This window comes from Haliotis rubra, unplaced genomic scaffold (genome assembly GCF_003918875.1).
Source record: "Haliotis rubra isolate DU_JTF1 unplaced genomic scaffold, ASM391887v1 Scf1650, whole genome shotgun sequence".
NCBI lineage: Eukaryota > Metazoa > Mollusca > Gastropoda > Lepetellida > Haliotidae > Haliotis > Haliotis rubra.
Window position 1 is genome coordinate 65,368 of NW_025765615.1, and position 23,473 is coordinate 88,840.

A 23,473-nucleotide genomic window follows, 5' to 3' on the forward strand; every position below is an offset into this window, starting at 1 on the left:
ATAATTAATAATGTGTCAGACTGTTGGGACGAAAAACAAATGTCAGCTTCAAATGCTTTAAGATTTAAAAAAAGCAATAATTCAATCTTATTGTTGTAATGCAAAAGAATTTGGTTAAGCAGAGTAGATGAAAAAATATACAGCCTCCATACAACTTGACACAAAATCCCAAGCCTCCAATCCATGTCTTTGGAGTCAAGCATCTTCTGAATCTGTGAAGTCTTCACATAATGTATAACAGGTAAAGCATGTCCTCCCACAATCACAAAATATACTTTCCAAATCTCATGAAATAGTACAAGAATGGTCAGTTCAATCTTCAAGGCAGGCAAATCATTTGTTGACAAAATGCAGTAATTTCCATTAAACATGAAACATACATTTTCAAAAGTTTTCTTTTGCTAATGATCAAGGCTACACAGCAAGAACTCACATGGATATGATCATAGGAGGGACAGAAATATAGATAATACAAAGAAAGATGTGAAGTGAGTGAGTGGGTGAGAATGGTTTTACGCTGCTTTTAGCAATAATCCAGCAACATCACATCAGGGAACACAATAAATGGTCTTCACACATTGTACCCAAGTGGGGAATCGAACCTGGGCCTTTAACATGACGAGCAAACCCTTTGACCACAAGGCTACCTGACCACCCAGAAGATGAGCAGAATGATAGAGTAAGTAAATACTGCTGAGTGATACATGGGCAAAAGCAAATCAAAATCAAAATCAGAATGGGAGCCTTTGAGCCATATTTAAACACTTCCTGGGCTGGCATCCTACTTGTCCATATACTCAGTGACAAAACAGCTGTACACATTCATATCACAAAACACTTGTTAAACATCAGGCTCTGCACATTGTCTACCATCTACCAACCTAGGGGAACCAAAATCATGCTGAAAAATTATTCCCAAACTCTATTCAAGGGAAGTTTCATATTCAAGGGAAGTTTCAAAGTCATATTGATGTCAAGACCCCATTGGTCACAAACACAGATAATTTCATGAACCAGTCGTGTGACAGAACGTTTCAACAACAATGATCATTCCTTCCCAATTAAAATCTTCCGATCCAAAAAGCACAAGCAGATAAAACTATAAGTGGTAAAACTCTAACCATGGACTTTCAATTCATTTCCTAAAAGATTCATCAACCTAGTTCCAACTGGAGATTCCTATTAAAAAGGTTGCAGAGAGTTGACACTTATGTTTATGGCCTCTCAACCAATGAAAAGAAAATCTTCTGAACATGGCTAAACACACTTTCCTATACATAGTTCCATTCAGTCATCCTAGTGCCTCTGCCACAGGGCAATTTGTCACTTCTTACTTAGTCAATTCAACAAGCTGAAAAAACTGCAATGTTTCCTTTCGAGACAAATTTTTGCTAAAGATAAAGATAAAGAAAATATCCTACACACAAAAAAATATTTCCATTTGTGCATTTATGTTTTGTTGACGATGACTGTATTGCTCTACATTCTGTCATTGAAGACATACAGACAGCTTGCAATACAGTTATTTTGATGTACAAGATAAAGAGTCTACATGGTTGTGTCAAAGTTACTGAGGCCTACATAATTACTTTGATGATAACAAGGTGTACATCGCACAAACTGATTGCATTACACCAATCTTTACTGATTCCAGGAAAAAGCGTAATTGCATACAAATAAGAGAAAATGTGGTGATGTAATATGCAAATTTGCCTGTGGCAATGGTGTAAAGCTAAGTCATCACCAGGGTTTTACGTGAGGCGCAAATGGGAAAACAATTCACTGCATCCAGACTGACTGAGTTTGGTTTTACGCCGCTTTTAGCAATATTCCAGCAACATCAAGGGTGAAAACCAGAAATGGGCTTCACACAATGTACCCATGTGGGGATTCGAACCCGGGTCTTTGGCGCACTGTGTCCAGAGAGCTGCAAAATAATATTCTGTGTACCCACAACACATCTATGACTATGCTAAGTCTTTGGTTGTTTCTTTCAGAGCAGTTTCAAGCATAATTTCATCCACCAGTCCATCAATGATTCACTCAATGTTCTAGAGAGTTATCGACATGTACAGTTCTCTACACTGCTTACTACACAGGACCCTCACATTGCCTGCTAGGACCCTAAAACTAATAATTGGGGTCTCCCGGACCCCATGTTTGTGAGTTGAGGGAAAACCCTGCATCACTGTGTCGCAGTGAGGGCAACACAAAGATTTCAAAACCCTTTCAAGCTTACATTACTGTACTAATTACTCAGATGACACACACTTGCAAACGTAACCACTATTTTAAGCATATGTCTAGTAAAATCAGCTATTGTCTATCCTTATGTAGGTTGGTTTGTTGTTTAATGCCGCACTCAGCAATATTCTAGCTAGATGGCAGCAGTTTGTAAATAATCGAGTCTGGACCAGACAAGCTAGTGATCAACATAAAGAGCATGCATCTGCGCAATTGGGATACGATGACATGTGTCAACCCAGTCAGCAAGCCTGACCAACCAATCCTGTTAGTCACCTCTTATGACAAGCATGGGTTGTTGAAGATCAATTCTAACCCGGATCTTCACGGATTCTATCCTTAAGTTTAAATTCTACCTAAACTGATGTTGAAAGACAAGTCAGGTGTAGCAGACCCAAAACATTTTGGCGCAGAATGTTTGCATTAAATATATTATTATTATTTTATGAACAACCACAAGAGCACCTTGGAGTGGTTACAAGGTAAGCAGGAACAAAATATGTCCACAATTACGTGAAATAAACAAACAACACACCATCAATCCAGGTGTTTTGTTTAATGTCTCTGGAGACAAGAAAGGCTCATCACAGACTGATATGAAATCATCGGACTCCATAATGTGCCTGGTTTGACAGCACAACAATCATAGCAGGGGCACGAGGAACCAACAATGGGATTCAAACCCACGACAGCAGGAAAGAACATTAACCACTGGACTACCCGACACCTCTTAATAAGAGACAAATCTCAAATTGGTTTTACAGCAGAAGTACACAGGCATTTGTGTGTCCCCAATAGTTTTAGAGAATGTTTGGCAATTGAGTAAACGATTTGAGTAAACAATTTGAGTAAACAATGTGTGTAAACAGATCATCATTCCACCACTTGTACACACATTTCAGTTAAAAATAAACTATTTATTCTTTGATCAGGAACTAGCTGTAACATCAAGAATTTGATCAACGATCGAACAGCAACATACTTGAGTCGACATTAGCAGTCTGGTTACAAATTTGGTATAAAAAACGTAAAAACTGTGAGGTTGCATTGCTTTGCCGCCCAGTACAAAATCAAGGAGAAAAGACAGGGTATTGTGTTTGTCATGGGCAATGATTCACATGTATATGTTTGAGACAATATATTCGAACAGGGTTATTGACGGATAGCCGTCGGTATCACCACGTTTCTCCATCTCCTCGCTTATCATATTGCAGTAACCTTTGACCTCTGACATCAGTCGCCCAACCGTCCAGCCCAGTGACTGGATGACGGCCACGATCTCATCAAACTGTGGGCAGAGACAAAAAGGAAAACATTAAATCGACACAAACCTTTTTTCATAAAACAAGAAAATCATTCAAACAGTGTTTCCGTTATCTGGTATATACGGGACTTAGTAAGGTACAAAGTTAGAATGTCCGGTAATTTCAAAGGCTGTCGGTCATAGTGTCCGGCAAATTTGAAAATCAATTTTCTAATTACCTCTGTCAATTTTATTTCTCCTCGAAAAAGATTATGTTTTCACATTGACATCGAGGTGTTGTCAAATAAAAAATAGCAGTTTCTGAAAAACCCAGGCTAAAAATTGTGGCATTGACGCATTGTGGTACCCTCTACATTTGTCATTGGTTGTTAGAGTGGAAGATCTCGCGCACAATGAAAAGAGAGATGACTTGACCGATAACATTTACAAATGACCTGTATTTGAAATGCAAGCCTTGCCACAATGTCCAGCTGTAAAAAAGCCAGCGGAAACACTCATTAGAAATGGTCAGTGCACAAAGAAATAGAGGTTGAGTGTGTTCCTTTCTAAATATCACACAGCAAAATGGATAATACGTATTTTCCAGACTTGTTTGTCTACACAAACAACACCACTAGCTGGGCTTAAGGAACTTATTTAACTAGCACCAGGTGTGTGTGGACATGAAAAACAGATTACACCCTGTGCCCATAAATATACCCGAAAACAGGCACCGATTCATACCACAATTGAGGTGAGGTGAGGTGAAATTGGGTTTAACGTCGTGCTTGAGAATATTTCACTCATATGACGACGTGCATGCGTGTGTATGTGTATGTGCGGCTGCTTGCACTAGCCCAGACTGAAGCTGGTTTTATAGTGCTAGCCCACTGAGATACCATGCCGCAGTGAAGCATGAATACCCCACTCAGACACATTATACTGACTCCGAGCCGACCAGTCCTTGTTGTACCTATTAATGCCGAAGCGCCAGGCAGGGACCAACAAGTACCATATTTTAACGTCATTTGGTATGACGCGGCCGAGGATCGAACCTGTGACCTTCCGCTCTCCCGGCGGACGCTCTAACCACTACACCACAGAGGTGGCCGATACCACAATTGAGATGATCAAGGATGCCTCCTGTTGAGATTTGCATGTGAGTATGTTGTTTACACTGGAGTTTTACGAGTCAGGAAACTGCCTCAATTGTTTATATATTGATTTAACAAACAAAACAATAACAAATATACTTTCTAAAGTTGTTTTGATGTTTCATTTTTCCTGAATATCTATCAGTCTCCCAAGCCTATCAATAATCACTGATGCAAGCGAGATTGATCGACTCAATTCACGTCAACTGGGTTCAAATACACGTGATCAACCGAGCCTGACCACCTGGTCGCCTCTTGTAACCACATGCTTTATGTGACCAGAGTTACAGATAACTTTTGGGGTCCTTTGAGTAACCAAATAAATTGTACCCACCTCACTCAAACTTAATTGGGTATTTTGCCATTTTCCTTTCATTTTACTGTAAAAATGTAAGAAAGTTTAAATGTTGAGTTACGTGTTTGTTATTTATATTTGATCTGTAATATGAGAAACGAAAAGAAAGACTGCAAGTTGCCAAGTTCATGTGCTGAAATAGAACCTCTCAATATACCTCAGTTACTTTCTCTTTCCTCAGTAACATCTAAACTAACATTTGACATTTTTGTGTGTACGCATGCAAGATCAAATTTATTGAGCATTTACAAAAATTCAAGCGTACTTGAGTTTTCACATAAATGTTTGCGTAATTTACGCAGATACACAGCTTATCTGTAACTGTATGACTGATCAATACTGTTAACACAATCAATTGAAAGATAAAACATTATTCTGGCTGCTATTTTAATTGACGAATTTTTGTCTCACCTGTATCAAGCGCCCATCGTTAAAGGTGTAGTAGTGCAGTCCAGGAGCCTTGACAAGGCTAGCTGCCATCCACTGGAGGAGGGACTTGAGTTGCGGGTCGCCACCAAATGCCCCACAACCCCAGTTGCCAGTAGAGATTGGCAGTCCTCGGGATTTGAGCCGACTCTGTAACCGGTGAGCTTACATTAATTCCAGTTTTGTTTGAATGTCACAGGTTGATGCATTGTTACTAAAGGACATTTGTTTTTTAGATGGTTTACTAATTTCCATCCCTCGAGGATAGTTCAGTTCAGTTCAGTTCAGTTGGACTGACTGACTGACTGACTGAGTTTGGTTTTACGCCGCTTTTAGCAATATTCCAGCAACATCACGGTGGGGGGGACACCAGAAATGGGCTTCACACATTGTACCCATGTGGGGATTCGAACCTGGGTCTTTGGCGTGACCAGCCAACGCTTTGACCACTAGGCTACCCCACCGCCCCCAGTTCAGTTGGAGATATTATTTGTTGAAAAATTCTGACATGAAAAGAATATGTTGCTAGAGTTACTTCCCTTACTGTCCTCACTGCATTGTCAAGTAAATCATTGCAGACGCAAGTAAATATTGCTTAACGTGTCATCAGCAGTTTTGCAGATATTCCTGGTAACTTGCAGAAGCAATTCCTTTTGCCAAGTAGTAAAGTCTGGTGGCTAAAAAGTAATCTTGTTACCAATGATTACTTCAAACTTTTTCCAAGTCAGCAGTGACCATGGTGATAAATGTCTTTTCAAAATATAATGATTAAGAGTTAGATTCTTTTCTTTTCCTCATTATATTTGACCGAATTAGCTAATCAACTCTGTATCATGTTGCAGTGATGGCAGGCCTTGCTGACCCTTTTCAAGTACATAATCAAGTTTGGCTTGGGATAAAATTCATATTGTGACAGAAAGACTTGGTGTTTTGATTTCCGAGTAGTGTTGGTGTGTCTTTCATAACTGTGAAGCGGAACCAAATATTGATGGCATCTCTGTACAAAAATGACAAATATCTTGAAGAGTTTTTGCTTAACAATCAGTTAATATTATAAAATAACCATGAGAACCTTGACTGAGTCACCTTACCTTGCATTTGGCATGCTTCTGCAGCACGTCCATGGCTTCCTTCATGAGCTGTCCAGATAGAGTGTCAGCAAAGTGCTCCACATGCGTAAACGGGACATCCAGGGCGTCAGTGAAGTCAGGATTATCAGCCGAACTGTCCCCCATAGCCTTCGAGGAGTTGGAGATGACACTGGAGGCCTCGTCAAAAGACATCCCTTGTAAACTTTCCAGTGCTGAACGTATCACAGCTGTAGCCAGCTCCTCTGCATAAGAGTGAACACGTTGTGACCCGGCCAGCTCCTCCCGTTCCATGTCGATACAGGCATCTCTGTAGATGATGTTCACAGCCTGGTTGAGGATGTCATTAGCAAACATGTCCGCGAAGTCTTCAATCTCATCAACGCTGTGATAATACCCTGACCGGTAAAGCTCTTCTTGACACTCAGTCCCAACCTTCTTCGGAAGTGGAAACCAATATTCCGTTTCTGAACTTTCTGAATGAGTCAGTTTGTCACGACCCTTACGGGACCCCTTGGACCTAATACTATGGCGAGGGCTGGACGGCTGGCAGAAGCTGCTATTGAGGAGCTCATTTTCCAGATTAGCCAGAGTCGTGTCCCTGAAACCACTCAAGCTGCTCCGTCGAGACCCTGTTGTGCTGGTGCTGGTCTGAGCGCCCATGAACAACAACGGCGGCACGGTGGTGTCAGCCTTCATCAGCTCCTCTGCAAACTTTGACAAGATGGGATCTTTGAACCCACAGGAACTCCTTCTGCGAGATGTTGGAAAGCTGCTCCAGGAACCCCTCCGTGATGACTCTCCTCTCACCCTTTCCAGATCATCATCCGTCCGAGAGATCTTCCTCCTCTTGTCCTCGTCCCTGGAAACTAGTTGATTGGAATTGTAAGCTTGAAGGGAAAGTTCAACACTTATATGACAGGGCTCACTGCTGCGACGTTCATAGCTCTTGATGTGTCTTCGGTCCTCAACGTTCAGGAATGCATTAGTTAACATCTCGCGACTCAGTTTCTTCGTAAGAACCCCGACATTCGGCAGACCAGCACGAGACATTTTCTCTGATTCCTCGGGTTTGACTACTTTCATGGAATCCTTCCCATCACTCACACTTGACAAAGTATCACTCAATCCTTTGAAAGACCCTCTGGTGCTAAGACTACGAATGCTTGTGTTCCTCCCATTGATGCTGTGGTTGCCTGTACTTGTAGCTGCTAGAGATTCGAGGTGGGTGGGAAGGGTTTGGAACACATGGTCAACAATTATTGCAGCAGCTGCATGATAATCAACCTTGATCTCAAAGTCATTTGGAATAATCTTGTCTAGTTTACTTGGAATGCCGGAGTCTGTTTCCTCCCCGTGGTCCGGTTTCTGGGTGGAGGACCGAGTATCACAGGACAATGACTGAATGTTTTGTACCTCTATCACAGAACCAGATATACAACCTTCAGAGGGACTGATTTCCAGATTGCAACCTTCAGATGACCTCCTTCCAGAAACACAATCATCAGGAGGATCTTCTTCATGTAGACCTTCAGAGCACCTCTTATCATTAGAACAGCCTTCAGAGAGCCTCCTGTCGGATGTACACCCGTCAGAGGACTTCCTATCAGAATATGAGTCTTCAGGGGTCCTCCTATCAAAGGTACAACCCTCAGAGGTTCTCCTGTCAGAAGAGGAGTCTTCAGAGGTCCTTCTGCCTGACAATGACAAGGAGCAGCTGGAGGAGAAAGAGGCTGAGGAATTGTTGTGGGATGAGCTTGAGGAGGAGGCATCAGCAGATTGAGTAGCAATGGCGGCAGTGGGCGGGTCGTCGAGCAGGAGAGTTGGGCAGCTCCTCCCCAGCCAGTTCCTGAGACACATGGAGGAAGACCTGCTGTACGATCTGGTCAGCATACCACTCGTACATACGGTCAGTTGGAAGATCTTGATGGGAAGGTACTGGGCTAGGTAGGGGAGATAAGGCAAGTTGGACCACATCCTGGAAGGCGTCAGGGAGAGTTGCATCCAGTAGGGATTGGGCATAGTGTTGTAGGTGTGGTAGAGGTTCTGTTGTGTCATCTTCACTGTCTGACACTGATGCAGGCACGTCATCTGCTTCAGTGTCTATAGATGGATCAGGGTGTAGAGCACATGGCTTCACAGCATTATCAGGAGGAGAAAGATGGCTGAACATCTGCATCCCTGAAACAGGAGGTTTGAGTGAGTGAGTGACCTTGTGATTGTGAAGTATGTGAAGTGTGAAGTGAGTGTGAAGTGAGTGTGAAGTGAGTGAGTGTGGTGTGTGAAGTGAGTTTGTGAGTGTGAAGTGAAAGTGTGAGTGAGTAAGCTAGCTTTAACCACAAGGTTACCCCATCACCCCATCGCCCCAAAGGGAAAAGAAGAAGGATAGAACATACCTGGCATCATCTGAGCTGCCGTGGATGTGCCTTCCTGCATCAAACAGGCCACCAACTTGGTAGCAAAATCTGATATCCCAGGCTGGGCTGTCTCCTCTTCAATAGTGCCATGACGTTTCTTTTCATTCTTCAGGTATGACTCATAAATTTCTTCTAAATCTGAACTCAAGTCGGAACTATGTTTTGTACTCGAACTACTTCTCCGGGATACGTCACTCAAGTTGGAGCTCCGCCTCCGGAAATTGGACAGCCAGTCAGCATAGTCTACATCCAACAGATCGCTGCTTCCATTAGGAGGCTGGGATGGGATAGTTCGGGAAAACTGGTTATGGTTTCTATCACAGGACCTGCCAGGATCATTGACACCCTCTGATTGGTTCACTTCAGGAATGCTTATATCTGATTGGCTGACACTGCCACTACTGGATTTTGATTGGTCAGAGTCTTTGGTTTCTTCTCTGGACTTGTGTTTGTCCACCGATTCTTTCACAGCCTGGTGCATAGCTTGTGATAGTAATGTCACCACAAAATTAGACAAGAGCCTTTTTCCTCCATCTGAAAGCAGACAAGACATAACTGACAGCTTGTTGATTTTATACATTAGATCCTAAAAGTAGTTGAATTTCCAGTAAACATGGTAAACTGTGTTACATTTTTTAAATGAAACAATATGTTAACCGAGTAAATTGTATGTAAAGAATTTATAGTGAAACCTAAAAACAACAATAAATGTCCTAAATTAACAAATGTATTACGATATTGATGTTTACAAATCAATACATATTTCTGCAGAGTAAGTATGATGGCAGTATACAACAGAACCATAATATACAACAGAACCACGGTACACTGGAGAGCCACAATACACTATGGAGCAGCAGTACACCAGAGAGCAGCAGTACACTGGAGAGCAGTAGTACACTGGAGAGCCACTATACACTGGAGAGCCACTATACACTGGAGAGCAGTAGTACACTGGAGAGCAGCAGTACACTGGAGAGCAGTAGTACACTGGAGAGCCACTATACACTGGAGAGCCACTATACACTGGAGAGCCACTATACACTGGAGAGCAGCAGTACACTATCGAGCAGCAGTACACTATAGAGCAGTAGTACACTGGAGAGCAGTAGTACACTGGAGAGCAGTAGTACACTGGAGAGCCACTATACACTGGAGAGCCACTATACACTGGAGAGCAGCAGTACACTGGAGAGCCACAATACACTATAGAGCAGCAGTACACTGGAGAGCCACAATACACTATAGAGCAGTAGTACACTGGAGAGCCACAATACACTATAGAGCAGCAGTACACTGGAGAGCCACAATACACTATAGAGCAGTAGTACACTGGAGAGCCACTATACAGTGGAGAGCAACAGTGCACTGGAGAGCAGCAGTACACTATACAGCAGCAGTACACTGGAGAGCCACAGTACACTGGAGAGCAGCAGTACACTATAGAGTCACAGTACACTGGAGAGCCACAGTACACTATAGTGAGTGAGTGAGTTTGGTTTTACGCCGCTTTTAGCAATATTCCAGCAACATCACGGCGGGGGACACCAGAAATGGGCTTCACACAATATACCCATGTGGGGATTCGAACCTGGGTCCTCGGCGTGACGAGCCAACGCTTTAACCACTAGGCTACCCCACTGTCCCAGTACACTATAGAGCTACAGTACACTGTACAGCAGCAGTACAAATACAATTGTAATACAATAACAATGGCAGTATGAGTGAGTTAGTCAGTCAGTTGGGTTTTATGCCGCTTTTAGCAACATTCCTGGAATATCACTGTGGGGGACACCAGAAGTGTGCTTCACACATTATACCTATTTGGGGAATCAACCCGGGTCTTCAGCATGACGAGCGAACACCTTAACCACTAGTCTACCCCACCACCCCAATGGCCGTACGAATAAGATAGCAGCAGTAATAGCAATATTCACATGCAGCTAAGTGGTCAAGTTTCTAAAATCGGTTTAGGCCAGATATCCAGACTGATAGTATGACCTTCACCCAACAGCTAGTCTTTATGGAATGCAGGTTAATAAAGGCATGCAGTTTCCCCCTTGTATAGTCTTAAAATATTCCAGAAATTTCAATACTATCCTGGATCAATCTCTGCTTTTCTAGAATATTCCACACCACCCTTGACCCCTGAAGCTTCAAAATATAGCAGGGTGGTGGGGTAGCCTTGTGGTTAAAGCGTTCGCTCATCACGCTGACTGACTGACTGACTGAGTTTGGTTTTACGCCGCTTTTAGCAATATTCCAGCAACATCACGGCGGGGGACACCAGAGATGGGCTTCACACATTGTACCCATGTGGGGATTCGAACCCGGGTCTTCGGCTAACAAGCCAACGCTTTAACCACTAGGCTAACCCACCGCCCCTCCATCACGCTGAAGACCTGTGTTCGATTACCCATTTCTGGTGTCCTCGCAGTGATATTGCTGGAATATAAAAGCGGGTAAAACCATACTCACTCACTCTAAATATAGCATCCAGCAAACCACTGCCCCTACTGAATAATTACAGTGCAAGATCAATACAATTACAACATTGTTTAACAAAACATTGCCACATCACAACTGTCAGACTCAGTATTTCACGGGGGCTGTGATCCACAGTTAGAGACTCATTTTCAATCCAAATTTGTAAATGTGTTTGTGCTCATCTCAATTTATTCTTTGTAAATCATGTTTGTCTGTCTATCTGTCTTTTCTCTTGTCTCTCTGTCTGTCTCTCATTTAAAACTGTTTGAAAATATTCCAATGAACGAAGCCTGTAAAAACATCAAGTCAGTACCAGACAATACGGTGATTGTTATCATGAAAATCCCCCTTCCCCAACCCAAACAAAATGGGTGAACGACATCCCCCCCCTCAAATAAAAAAAAAAAAAAAAATCACCATCGGCCCCACTAGCCATAAATTATGAACGGTCCCTAATGGTCAATTTTAATTCAGAATCCCCACGGTTCCAAATATGTGCAATACTTTTATTTCCCCCCGAAATTTAATGCCGCATAGTGATGCCCGAATTTCTCCTACCTTCTTCTGTGGGGCTCTGGACCGCGGTGTGATATTCCTCATCTGTTGATGTGTTCAGGCCGTGTGATGACGACATGCTGAGTCGAGACGACGTGTCCAGGTCAGCAACATCACAGAAGCCGACAAGAGCCTTGTTCAATTCCCTCAAGACACAGGTCTCCTTGTACTGACGGAACTTGTTGTGCTTGAAGGGAGTCGCATCTATTGCACATAGCGTCCTTTTCATGTTGCCCCACTCGTCTACCTGCGAAAGGGGGAAAGTATTATCAGGACAACTGCCTTGAGCATTGGACATCTTCAGCCAATAATATAGTTGGCTGTTTCGCTGCTTTGAACGACATTTCAGGTATAACACAGAGAGAGGCACCTTTATGTCTGACAGAAGAGCAAAGTCTGCTTGAGGCAGGTCTTACAAGTTTACCAAAAGATTGAGTGAGTGAGTTTAGTTTTCGCAAATTTTAGCAATATTCCAGCTATATCATGGCAGGGGACACCAGAAACGGGCTTCACACATTATACCCATGTGGACAATCGAACCTGGCCCTTTGGCGTGACAAGCAAATGCTTTAAACACTAGGCTCTTCCACCGCCCCGTCTACCACAAGAGTACAACCGCCTCCATGGTGTAGTGGTTAGAGTGTCCGCCCGGAGAGCGGAAGGTCGCGGGTTCGATCCCCGACCGTGTCAAACCAAAAAACGTTAAAATATGGTACTTGTTGGTCCCTACCTGGCGCTCGGCATTAATGGGTACAACAAGCACTGGTCGGCTCGGAGTCAGTATATTGTGTCTGAGTGGGGTATTCATGCTTCACTGCGGCAGGTATCTCAGTGGGCTAGCACTATAAAACCAGCTTCAGTCTTGGCTAGTACAAGCAGCCGAACATACACATACACATGCATGCATGTCGTCATGTGAGAGAAATATTCTCAAGCACGACGTAAAACCCAATTTCACCTCACCTCACCTCACCTCACCTCACCACAAGAGTACAAGCTAATGTACCTGGACAAAAAATCAGGGCTAACCAGATTTTAAGCCCCTATCAGAGTCTTCTGGTAGAGACTCTGTTTAACAAACCCCTGCAAGTCTGATGACAGATTGATAAGAAATCACAACAACGAAGTCTTACTGTGGAAATTCCCTGTCAACTAAAGGGAGGTAACTTGTCTGAAATTGCTAAACCTTGCTTCCTATGAAAGGCACAATATTCACAACAATATGAGTGTTATTTGTGGACAACTCACCTCTGTATCATCCCTGTAATCACTGACATATTCAAGTCCTGAGGCGTAGCCGCTGTGTTGGGAGAACTGCTCAAAGCCGCTGATCAAGATGGCCTCGTTGTCCAGCATGTTTTCCATGAACAGCATGGATGCTATCAGCTCCGGACACGTACAGAACCGGATCTCCTCCTACATGACAAAACATGACGTGACATGACGTGACGTGACGTGAAATGGAGTGAAGTGACATGACGTGACACAATACTAAAGAGAATATAATATACTGTATACAGGGTTCCAGATAACTTTTGAGGGTGCAAGTGTACTTACACATCATATTGCAAGTGGAGGTGTACTGAGAATTTTGAAGGAGTACTGACATGTTTTTGTGTGAGCGAGTTGGTGATGTGGTTTGTCTGGACGATTCATCGATCACTATTTCCAACCATGAATTTGTATTTGAAGACGCGTGAGAAATAACTGAGCGACCGTGTGATGCGCGAAATGTCAGGTCTATATAAATAGGAACAGTGTAGTTTTTAGCCAATCGAAAAATAGTGATGCATATCGTTGCATGGCAACGCAAGTGATTCCTACTGTCAGGGTTTCCTCATGTGTCAAATCGTGTTTCGCAAAAGAAACTTGACAAGTATTTATCCGAAATAGATTTCCATTTGCACGATATGCACGGAAACTAAATGTTAGACGTACAAAGGTATTTATGTGCGTATACGATACGCTTGAAATCTTATATTATGTCGTACTTAATTGATTTTGAGGCGTACATTACACCCATATGCCCCTAATCTGTAGCCCTGCTGTATATCACCACTCTAACTCGGTAATCACATCCTAAAAGAAAAGATGTACCAACAACAAACAACACAATACTGATATTTACTACCCACAGAGTCTGTCCATTAAAACTGTAAATGCACAAGTGCAATCATCACTCAAAACACGAGGGCTGAGTATTGGCAAATAAATTTATTGGAATATATTGCAAGTATGGTACCAGTATTCCGATACGCATTGCGATATATATTGGGAGTGAGTGAGTGAGTTTAGTTTTAAGCCGCACTCAGCACTATTCCAGCTAGGCGGCGGTCTGTAAATAATTGAGTCTGGACCAGACAATCCAATGATCAACAGCATGAACATTGATCTGCGCAATTGGGAACCAATGACACGTGTCAACCAAGTCAGCAAGCCTGACCACCCGATCCCGTTAGTTGCCTCTTATGACAAGCATAGACGCCTTTTGTGGCAAGCATGGGTTGCTGAAGACCTATTCTACCCTGGATCTTCACGGGTCCGATATATTGGGAGGTTCAATGTTTGACAGTGAGTGACTCTCATTGTACATGCATAGCTTATTTTCAACATACAAAATTTAGATTTGACTTTGAGGGGTTGTATGTTTCTTTTTTATAAAATTTATTGTAAGTAAAGTATGCAGTTTTGTCAATTACAATGGACAGAGTGAATGAAAGTATGTGTACATTTTAATTTGAACCATAGAGATAATCACAAAACTTCTATATTTTTATTACCCAATATACTGGTTCTGATGAAAAACATTGCAATACATATCGTTTGAAAGGTGTTTGTGATATACCCAGAGGCCCAGATAAGCTGCGTATCTGGGTAAAATATGCATAGAATTACGCATTAAAAAATAATTGTTGCGTACCAATTACGCATTTAAAATGTTAGATACCCAAAAAGTTTAAAACAAATGCGAACGGAATATATTTATAAAAAACGCTTGCATAATGAAAAAGGCATCGATTGCTATCAAGTTGTACTGTTAGCATAGGACTAGTGTTGTACTGTCAGTATAGGATGAGTGATTTTTATGAAATAATTTCCATTATATTTAAGTTGGTTTTGATTAGGTATGACATAAGGCAGAACATACCTGCTTAGTAAACTTACTCAATGGCGTAATACTTAGGTGAAGGAAATATATTTTTATATGTTTAATATTTCACTGAATCTTAAAAGGTCACATGCAACCAAAAAATCAAACATAATTAAAACACAATTATCACTTCTTCATGACATATTATATGCATTGCTGATTATGAAAAACAAATAAACAAAATTATGGGTACATTATACCAAACATGAGCTAAATGGGTTTATCCCTGGAGCTCGGGATACCGAACCCAGTGTACGGTGGGTGTGCATTCAGTGCTACCAGTTCACAACAATGCTCATTGTGTATTATTATAGAGCTGTTGGGTCATTTACTTGCATCTTGTGTAAATGACAGTGTATCCCTTCATGAATTCAATTCAAGTATCAATGCCCATGTCTGTGTAATCAACAGAGAGAATCGGGCCATAAATCATGATTTCTTTTAAATAGGATTGGTGTTTGGTTCAAATTGCATGTGTCAATTATGCGAGTTGTGTAAAATATGAAAAATGGAATATATCCAGAACACAGGTGGGATATAAAACACTGGTCACATTCAATTTGAAAGTGTGTGTCACATGTTATATATACCTCTGTCAGACATTGACAAAACAGATCAAAGAATACAGGGATCGAGACTGAGAAAGTGACTCGGTAAGAAGAGCGTGCCTTAGGGCACCACACAAACATTTTAGATTATATAAACAGTTTATTTACATGTTTTTAGAATAAATGACTGTAGCTGTGATGATGATCAACAAAACATTATGATTGTTAGAAAACAACAAATGTAACCTGTTTTCTGTTTTCACTGATATGTTTTCACCAGACAGATGGCTTTCTTAAGCTTCAGTTCGCGAACCCATTTCACTCATAGCAAACGAATTTTATGACAGGTTCACTTGTTCAGCCCAGCTAGCTTGAACAATTTTGTGTTCATTCCCCAGAAAAGTCTGGGAAAAATTAGTGAAATTTCTTTGAACTCCGATTCTGGGCTGGGGTTTTCATCGCGTTATTTTTCAACTTTATAAGTTGAATTTGCATTTGCACAGCTTTGTTTTGGTAAGTCCATACGAAGGTATCAGAATCTGCAAAGTTGTGTTTTAGGTTGCATGTGACCTTTAATACAAAAATACATCGAACCCTGGACCTATTTTTATATATGTTTAAATTTCCTGAATATTCGTATCTGTTAACCAATATTTGTGATTTGTATCTTATCTCATTGTAGTTTTCTTCCTGACCTATTGTTTACACATTCATTTTCAACGTTTTTTGTATATTATTGTGAGGTAAGGCAAGAAATGACATCTCCCATATAAAATGATGTCAGAGCTGAAGTGAGTAAAAGATTGAGTTGGGTCTTGGCAATATTGCAGCAATATCACGGAGGGGACACCAAAGAATGGGCTTCAAGCCTTAGGGATACAATGTGGATGCAATTGGGATACATGACATGTGTCAACCAAGTCAACCATCCTGACCACCCGATCCCGTTAGTCGCCTTTTACGACAAGCATTGGTTGCTGGTGACCAATTCTAACCTGCATCTTCAAGGGTAAATAAAGCATACCTGTACACGACCTCGGCCAAGCACTCCACCTCCTATCGACCTGTTAGCAAAATCAACCTGGAAGAAAACATACACATTTGTATGGCATATACTTCCCATCTATTTTGTCAGATAAAAACTCAATTATAGCTCCAGATTTAAGGAATTATGTTTGTCATCCTACATGAACTTCCAGGCTTGTCCCTTACTGAAACTGTTTTGTATCCAGTTAACTGTTTTCAGATCAAATTATTCAAAATATCTACAGGACTAAATAGATAAGTGAGTATGGTTTTACACCATTTTTAGCAGTATTCAGCATTATCACAGTGGGACACAAGAAATGGGCTTCACACACTGTACTCATGTGGGGAATCAAACCCGGGCCTTCAGCTTGACAAGCGAACGCTTCAATCACTTGGCTACTCCACCGCCCCTCTACAGGACTAAATTCGACCGTTCAAACCGTACAATTCCCGCCACCATGGTTCCTGTTTTGCATACATGTATATATTGATGTAATCACTAAAGATGTTAGGACTGCATGTAAGCTGATACCTCAATCGCTTCACTACCAAGATCTTCAATGAAGCCGTCAGTGTGAATGAACATAGAGCAGAGCTCAGCATCTGATGACATCACGTCTTCCATCGTCAGCAGCATCTCAGTGTCTATCACCTGCACAAAACAACATTACATATTGCAGACTCACAAACAAGTTACATCATACAGCAGTTTTGAAATTAACCATGAATGTAAGAAGGTCCACCTCATAACCTTATTGGACCGCCTCCGTGGTGTAGTGGTTAGAGCGTCCGCCTGAGATTTGAAGGTCGCGGGTTCGATCCCCGACCGCGTCATACCAAAAGACATTAAAATATGGTACTTGTTGGTACCTGCCTGGCACTCGGCATTAATGGGTACAACAAGGACTGGTCGGCTCGGAGTCAGTATGTGTCTGAGTGGGGTATTCATGCTTCACTGCGGCATGGTATCTCAGTGGACTAGCACTATAAAACCAGATTAAGTCTGGGCTAGTACAAGCAGCCGCACATACACATACACACGCATGCACGTCGTCATATGAGCGAAATATTCTCAAGCACGACGTAAAACCCAATTTCACCTCACCTCACCTCATAACCTTATTTGTTTGTTTGTTTGCTCTCAGCAATATTCCGGCTATATGACAGCCAGGGCTCTAAATAACTATTGGGGTTGTGAGTGTACTTACACATCATATTGCAAGTGGAGGTGTACTGAGGATTTTGAAGGAGTACTGACATGTTTTTGTGTGAGCGAGTTGGTGATGTGGTTTGTCTGGACGATTCATCGATCACTATTTCCAACCATGTATTTGTATTTGAAGAGGCGTGAGAAATAACTGAGCGACCGTGTGATGCGCGAAATGTCAGGTCAGACTGGATATAAATAGGAACAGTGTAGTTTTTAGCCAATCGAAAAATAGTGATGCATATCGTTGCATGGCAACGCAAGTGATTCCTACTGTCGGGGTTTCCTCATGTGTCAAATCGTGTTTCGCAAAAGAAACTTGACAAGTATTTATCCAAAATAGATTTTCATTTGCACGGAAATTAAATGTTAGACGTACATAGGTATTTATGTGCGTACACAATACGCTTGAAATCTTATATTATGTCGTACTTAATTGATTTTGAGGCGTATACATTATGCCTGTATGCCCCTTATCTGTAGCCCTGAACAGCGATCTGTAAATAATCGAGACTGGACCAGACAATACAGGGAATCACATCATGAGCATCTACCTAAGCAACTGGGATATGATGATATGCGTCAACCAAGTCAGAGACTCTGACCACCCGATCCTGTTAGTCGACTCTTACAACAAGCATGAGCTGCTGACTCGTAACCCTGTTGTTAAAAGTTACTGACAAATGGTAGCTATGTTCCAGTGTCTGGTGCACTTTCCCAGTCAAGATAAAGTGAGGCGAAATCAGGTTTAGTGCAGAGTTCTAGGTTTCAGTATCTGCACCAGATGCAGTTCCACTTAGACTTCCCTTCCACACCTCAACGACTCTATTTCATCCATGTATGTGTGTGTGAGTGTCTAAGTATCAGTGTGTGTATGTCTCTGTGTTTGTGTCTCTGTCTGTGAGAGAGAGAGGGAGAGAGAGAAAGAGAGAGAGTGTGTGTGTGTATGTGGGGGGGGGAGGTTGTCTTTTTGTTCCTGTAAATGTGTGTTTTTGTGCCTTTCTTTCTTTGTCAGTAATGTCACTCTCCATGATTGTCTATTATTATTTTATTATTATTATCATTATAGGATGTTTATATAGCGCACATATCCATGCAACCATTGCTTGCTCAAGGCGCTAGTATTTGTTCCCCGCGATCATTAGATGTCAATCTCAACGTCACATAGTGTTATCAATCTCAACTCCCTGAGGAGTATGCAACTCTTGCTGCCACTAGGCGCACCGAGTTTATTGTGGCTCTCTCATCCTAACGAGGTACCCAATTCACAGCTGGGTGGACTGGGACTAGATGTGTGCTTGATTCTGAGCTGACCAGTTCCTGTCAAAATGTCAAGAGCCAGACAGGGTACGGCCACTTAACATTTCTGTGTATGAAGGCAGCCAGGATTGAACCATCAACCGCCTGCTCTCGGGGCAAGACTCAGTCCATTAAACCATGCAGGTGACCTCCCAGCTAGGATACTAAACATGTACTCAGTGTCTGAGTCAGAAACACAGGGCAGACTGTCAAATCGTTATTATCATCAAGCCAAAGAATGGTGGACAACGGGGGAATGGTAAACATCCGGTCCGGTTGCCCTGGCAGTTGGTTTTACGCAATGAAGTCCCAGCGGAGACCCAGGAAAGCCTTGCCATGCTTCTTCCGCTCGAACCGCACCCGATTGACATCAAGCGCATGCAGTTCAGATATACGAGCAGCGGTAGCCAACGGCGCAGAGCAGAACGTCAGTGGCGTAAGACACGCCTGGAAATTCACAGGCAGATATATCAACAGTGCCGAAATGCTACCACCTCTTTAATCATCTCCGCTAAAAGGAAATATTGTCTTCACAGTATACAGAATAGTATGGGGAAACCTGCTTCCCTTTACAGGTTTATGAATAAACTGCTTGGTAAAGGAGGTGATAGTGATAGAGTACCTCCCGGACAAAGTCACATGGAACTCGCAGACTCCTTCAACTCATTTTTCATTTCAAAGATTGATACCATTCGACAAGGACTTTCAGCCAAGGAAGTTGATAGGTGTTTCAGTGAACCTCTCTTCACAGGCGATCCACTAACACAGTTTGTGCCCTTCACCCCCAAGGACATTGAATCAATTATCCGCTTCTTCAAAGCCTACCACTCTACATGACTCCGACCCCATACCAACTAAACTTCTGTTTCAATATCTTGACTTGTTGCTGCCAAGCATTACTAAAATTGTCAACTCAAGTTTGGAAAGTAGTGTATTTCCATCCAGATTCAAACATGCTGTAGTCAAACCTCTGCTAAAGAAACCTGATCTTGACTCTCAGAATCTTCAGAACTTTCGACCTGTCTCAAATTTATCCTTCATTTCCAAGATAATTGAGAAGGCCCATGCATGTCGAACTCAAAGACCATCTCTAAACATCTTCTGCTTGATGAATTCCAGTCAGCGATCGGCAATACTATAGTACGGAGACTGCCTTACTGCAAGTGACGAATGAGCTTCGTTGTGCTGTTGACGATGGTAGGATTGCTGCTCTAGTGTTGTTGGACCTCTCTGCAGCCTTCGACACAATCGATCACCATAGACTCTTGTCCTGGCTCACACAACAGTACCGACTTGAAGGTCATGCCCTTCAATGGGTGACGTCTTATCTGTCTGACCGACAGCAATCTGTTGTTGTTGGCACTGAGAGATCAAAAGGCACTGTAATCACATGTGGGGTGCCACAGGGATCAGTCCTCGGTCCAGTCCTGTTTGTGTTGTATACCGGATATGTCGGAAGGATAACTACAGACCACACAGTTTCTCATCATGCCTACGCTGATGACACCCAGCTCCTGAAAGCATTTCATCTGTCAGATCTATCTCACGTCTCTTCAGTGCATCGCTGAATGTGCATGAGGACATCAAGTGCTGGATGACAGGAAACATGCTTAAACTTAATGACACAAAACAGAAGCAGTTCTCATTGGTACAAAGCAACAACTCAGCAAGGTCAAAACCGACACCCTTACAGTCGCCAGACTCTGACGCCAGATTCTCTGATGTGGTTAAGGACTTGGGTGTCCACATCGACTCTTCCTTGACTCTGGATGCTCATGTTAACCCGTCTGAGCAGGACCTGCTACTTTCACCTAAGATCCATTGGTAACATTCGGCAATACCTGACAACTGCTGCAACTCAAGCCCTTGTTCGAGCTCTTGTTACATCTAGGCTTGATTACTGTAACAGCATCCTTTCGGCCTCAGTTCTAAACTCCTTGATAAGCTTCAGAAGATCCAAAATACTTCGCCCAGCATCATCAGCAAGACTTCTAAACGTTCATATAACACCAGTGTTGAAAGAACTGCATTGGCTACCAGTTAGGGCCAGAATTGACTTTAAGATCCTCTGTCTGACGTGCACAAGTGCCTTCATGGTTTGCTCCCTCTCCCTACTTGTCTGAACTCCTACATCCGTATGTCCCCGCACGCAACTTGCGCTCAAACACACAAAACCGACTGGTCATCCCATCCTACAAACTGAAATCCTTCGGACACCGATCATTCTCTTACTCCGCGCCTGTGCTCTGGAACTCTCTCCCATGTGCCCTTAAAAGCTCTGCCACAATTGACATTTTTAAGTCCCGACTTAAAACCCACCTTTTCTCAGTATATTATGTATAACTTCATCTGTAAATACTCCAGTGTAAATATTCTGTAGCGCTTTGAGCATGCCTTAGGGTGTGGAAGGGGCGCATTATAAATATGCATTTATTATTATTATTATAGCCAAAGCTACCAGGAAGAATGTCTTGAATGTCACTTGTTCAAAGTTCTTGTCTTCTAAAGGTTCATAATCTGTAGAAATCATATGACGAAGGACGACGGACAGATCCCAGGCCGGAGGTCTGAACTTCCTGGACTGGTCCGAGAGTCTATAGGAGCATAGTAGACTCTGCAACTCGGGCACAGTGGAAATCTTCGAGTTAATGGCGGCTAAGTAGGTAGCTAACGTAGTACCCTTGAGTTTCTTAGTAGTGCGGAGATGCTGGAGAAACTCAGCAACGACCTGAGCCGAGGTGGAAGTGGGAGATGCAATTCCCCTAACCTTGCAATAGTCTTCAAACTTCTTCCACTTGTTGTCGTATTTGGAACGGGTCGAAGTACGATGCGCTGAAGTGATAGCTGTGGCTACTCGGCGAGAGTAGCCCTTAGCTATGAGAGGCCTCTGAAGATGCGCTAAACGTGTAGATTGAGGGTCTGATATCTGGGAGCAGAGAATCCGTCCTTAATTCGTTTCAGGCTCTTGAAACCATCATTTAGTGTACTGGTTAATTTCAGAATACAAGGTCGAGGTGGTAGGGTGATGGTAGACCAATCCCAGTTCCTAAGAGTATAAGAGTGATCCAGGTCATCTGCTGAAGTACTCAAGGGAAGTTGGAGCTTCTCAACAATCCAAAGGAGTACCTGAGGTGTCTCAACTGCTGCAAAGCTACCCCCAGGGGTAGATAACTCAGAGTGAGTGGGAGATGCAGGCATGGCTATTTGGACTGGATCAATCTCAGGAGGTGGACCAGTTGGCTGGATGAAGAGCCAGGGGCTACCCAAGCCGGATGGGCTGGAGTAGAAGGCTGTATTTGGTTCCAGGCTGAGGTTATGGCCCTGATCATCATATTTAGATCCAGCCGCTGTAGAAGTGGGATTGTTATCAGGTTCCCATGACTCAGCGATGATCCTAGAGTGAGTTGAAGGATTCTCAGAGCGTGTAGACGGAACATCATAAGAGACTGTAGGCCTATTGGTGGTATCAGAGCAATGATCACCCCAACGTCGGTCAGAGGAACTGTATCGAGATCTCGACGTGGTAAGTACCAAAGTAGGTTGGTAAGCCGGTGATCTAGATTTCCTTAGTATGGCTAGGTGATCCAGTATGATATGAAGAACTAGTCCGGGTCACTGTAGTTCTAGTTGGTGATCCGGTTCTGATTGGAGCTCTGGTTCGACCATCTGAATAGGATCGGCCATGAGATGTGGATCTGTACTGTGATCCCGATTGGTCAATGGCTCTGTAAGGTGATCTAGATCGTATAGGTGACCTGGATTGGTAAGATGATCTGGATTTGTAAAGTGATCTAGATCGATTCGATGCACTAACTGGAACTGTGATCGTGATCTGGATCTATAAGGTGATCTGGATCGAACAGGTGATCTTGTTTGCAGTTGCGATCTGGCTTGATTTGGTGATCTGGATCGGTTAGGTGATCTACTTCGATGTTGTGATCTGGATTGGTTCGGTGATCTGGATCGGTCTGGCGATCTACTTCGATGTTATGATCTGGATCGGTTGAGTGACCTAGATCGGTCCGGTGATCTGATCCGAGGTTGTGATCTGGATCCATTCGGTTATCTGGATCTGTCCAGTGATCTGATTCGAAGTTGTGATCTGGATCCAATCGGTGATCTGGATCAATTAGGTGATCTGGATCGGTCCGATGATCTACTTCGATGTTGTGATCTGGATCGGCTAGGTGATCTGGATTGATCAGGTGATGTGGATCGTAGTTGTGCTCTGGATCATGACTGTGAGCTGGATCGATCCATTGATCTTGAT

At 42.8% G+C, this 23,473-nt stretch overlaps 1 protein-coding gene across 1 annotated transcript in view; it reads right to left on the reverse strand.

The window, feature by feature from the left end:
- Positions 1 to 2,785: 2,785 nt before the first annotated feature.
- The window catches only part of LOC124272000, a 29,455-nt gene continuing 8,767 nt past the window's right edge, over positions 2,786 to 23,473 (reverse strand). Inside the window, 9 exon segments of the mRNA XM_046707171.1 lie at positions 2,786 to 3,532; positions 5,408 to 5,572; positions 6,514 to 8,314; positions 8,316 to 8,691; positions 8,907 to 9,461; positions 11,973 to 12,216; positions 13,218 to 13,385; positions 16,693 to 16,749; positions 17,230 to 17,349. Of these exon segments, the coding sequence (XP_046563127.1) occupies positions 3,359 to 3,532; positions 5,408 to 5,572; positions 6,514 to 8,314; positions 8,316 to 8,691; positions 8,907 to 9,461; positions 11,973 to 12,216; positions 13,218 to 13,385; positions 16,693 to 16,749; positions 17,230 to 17,349 (3,660 nt within the window). The 3' untranslated portion in view covers positions 2,786 to 3,358.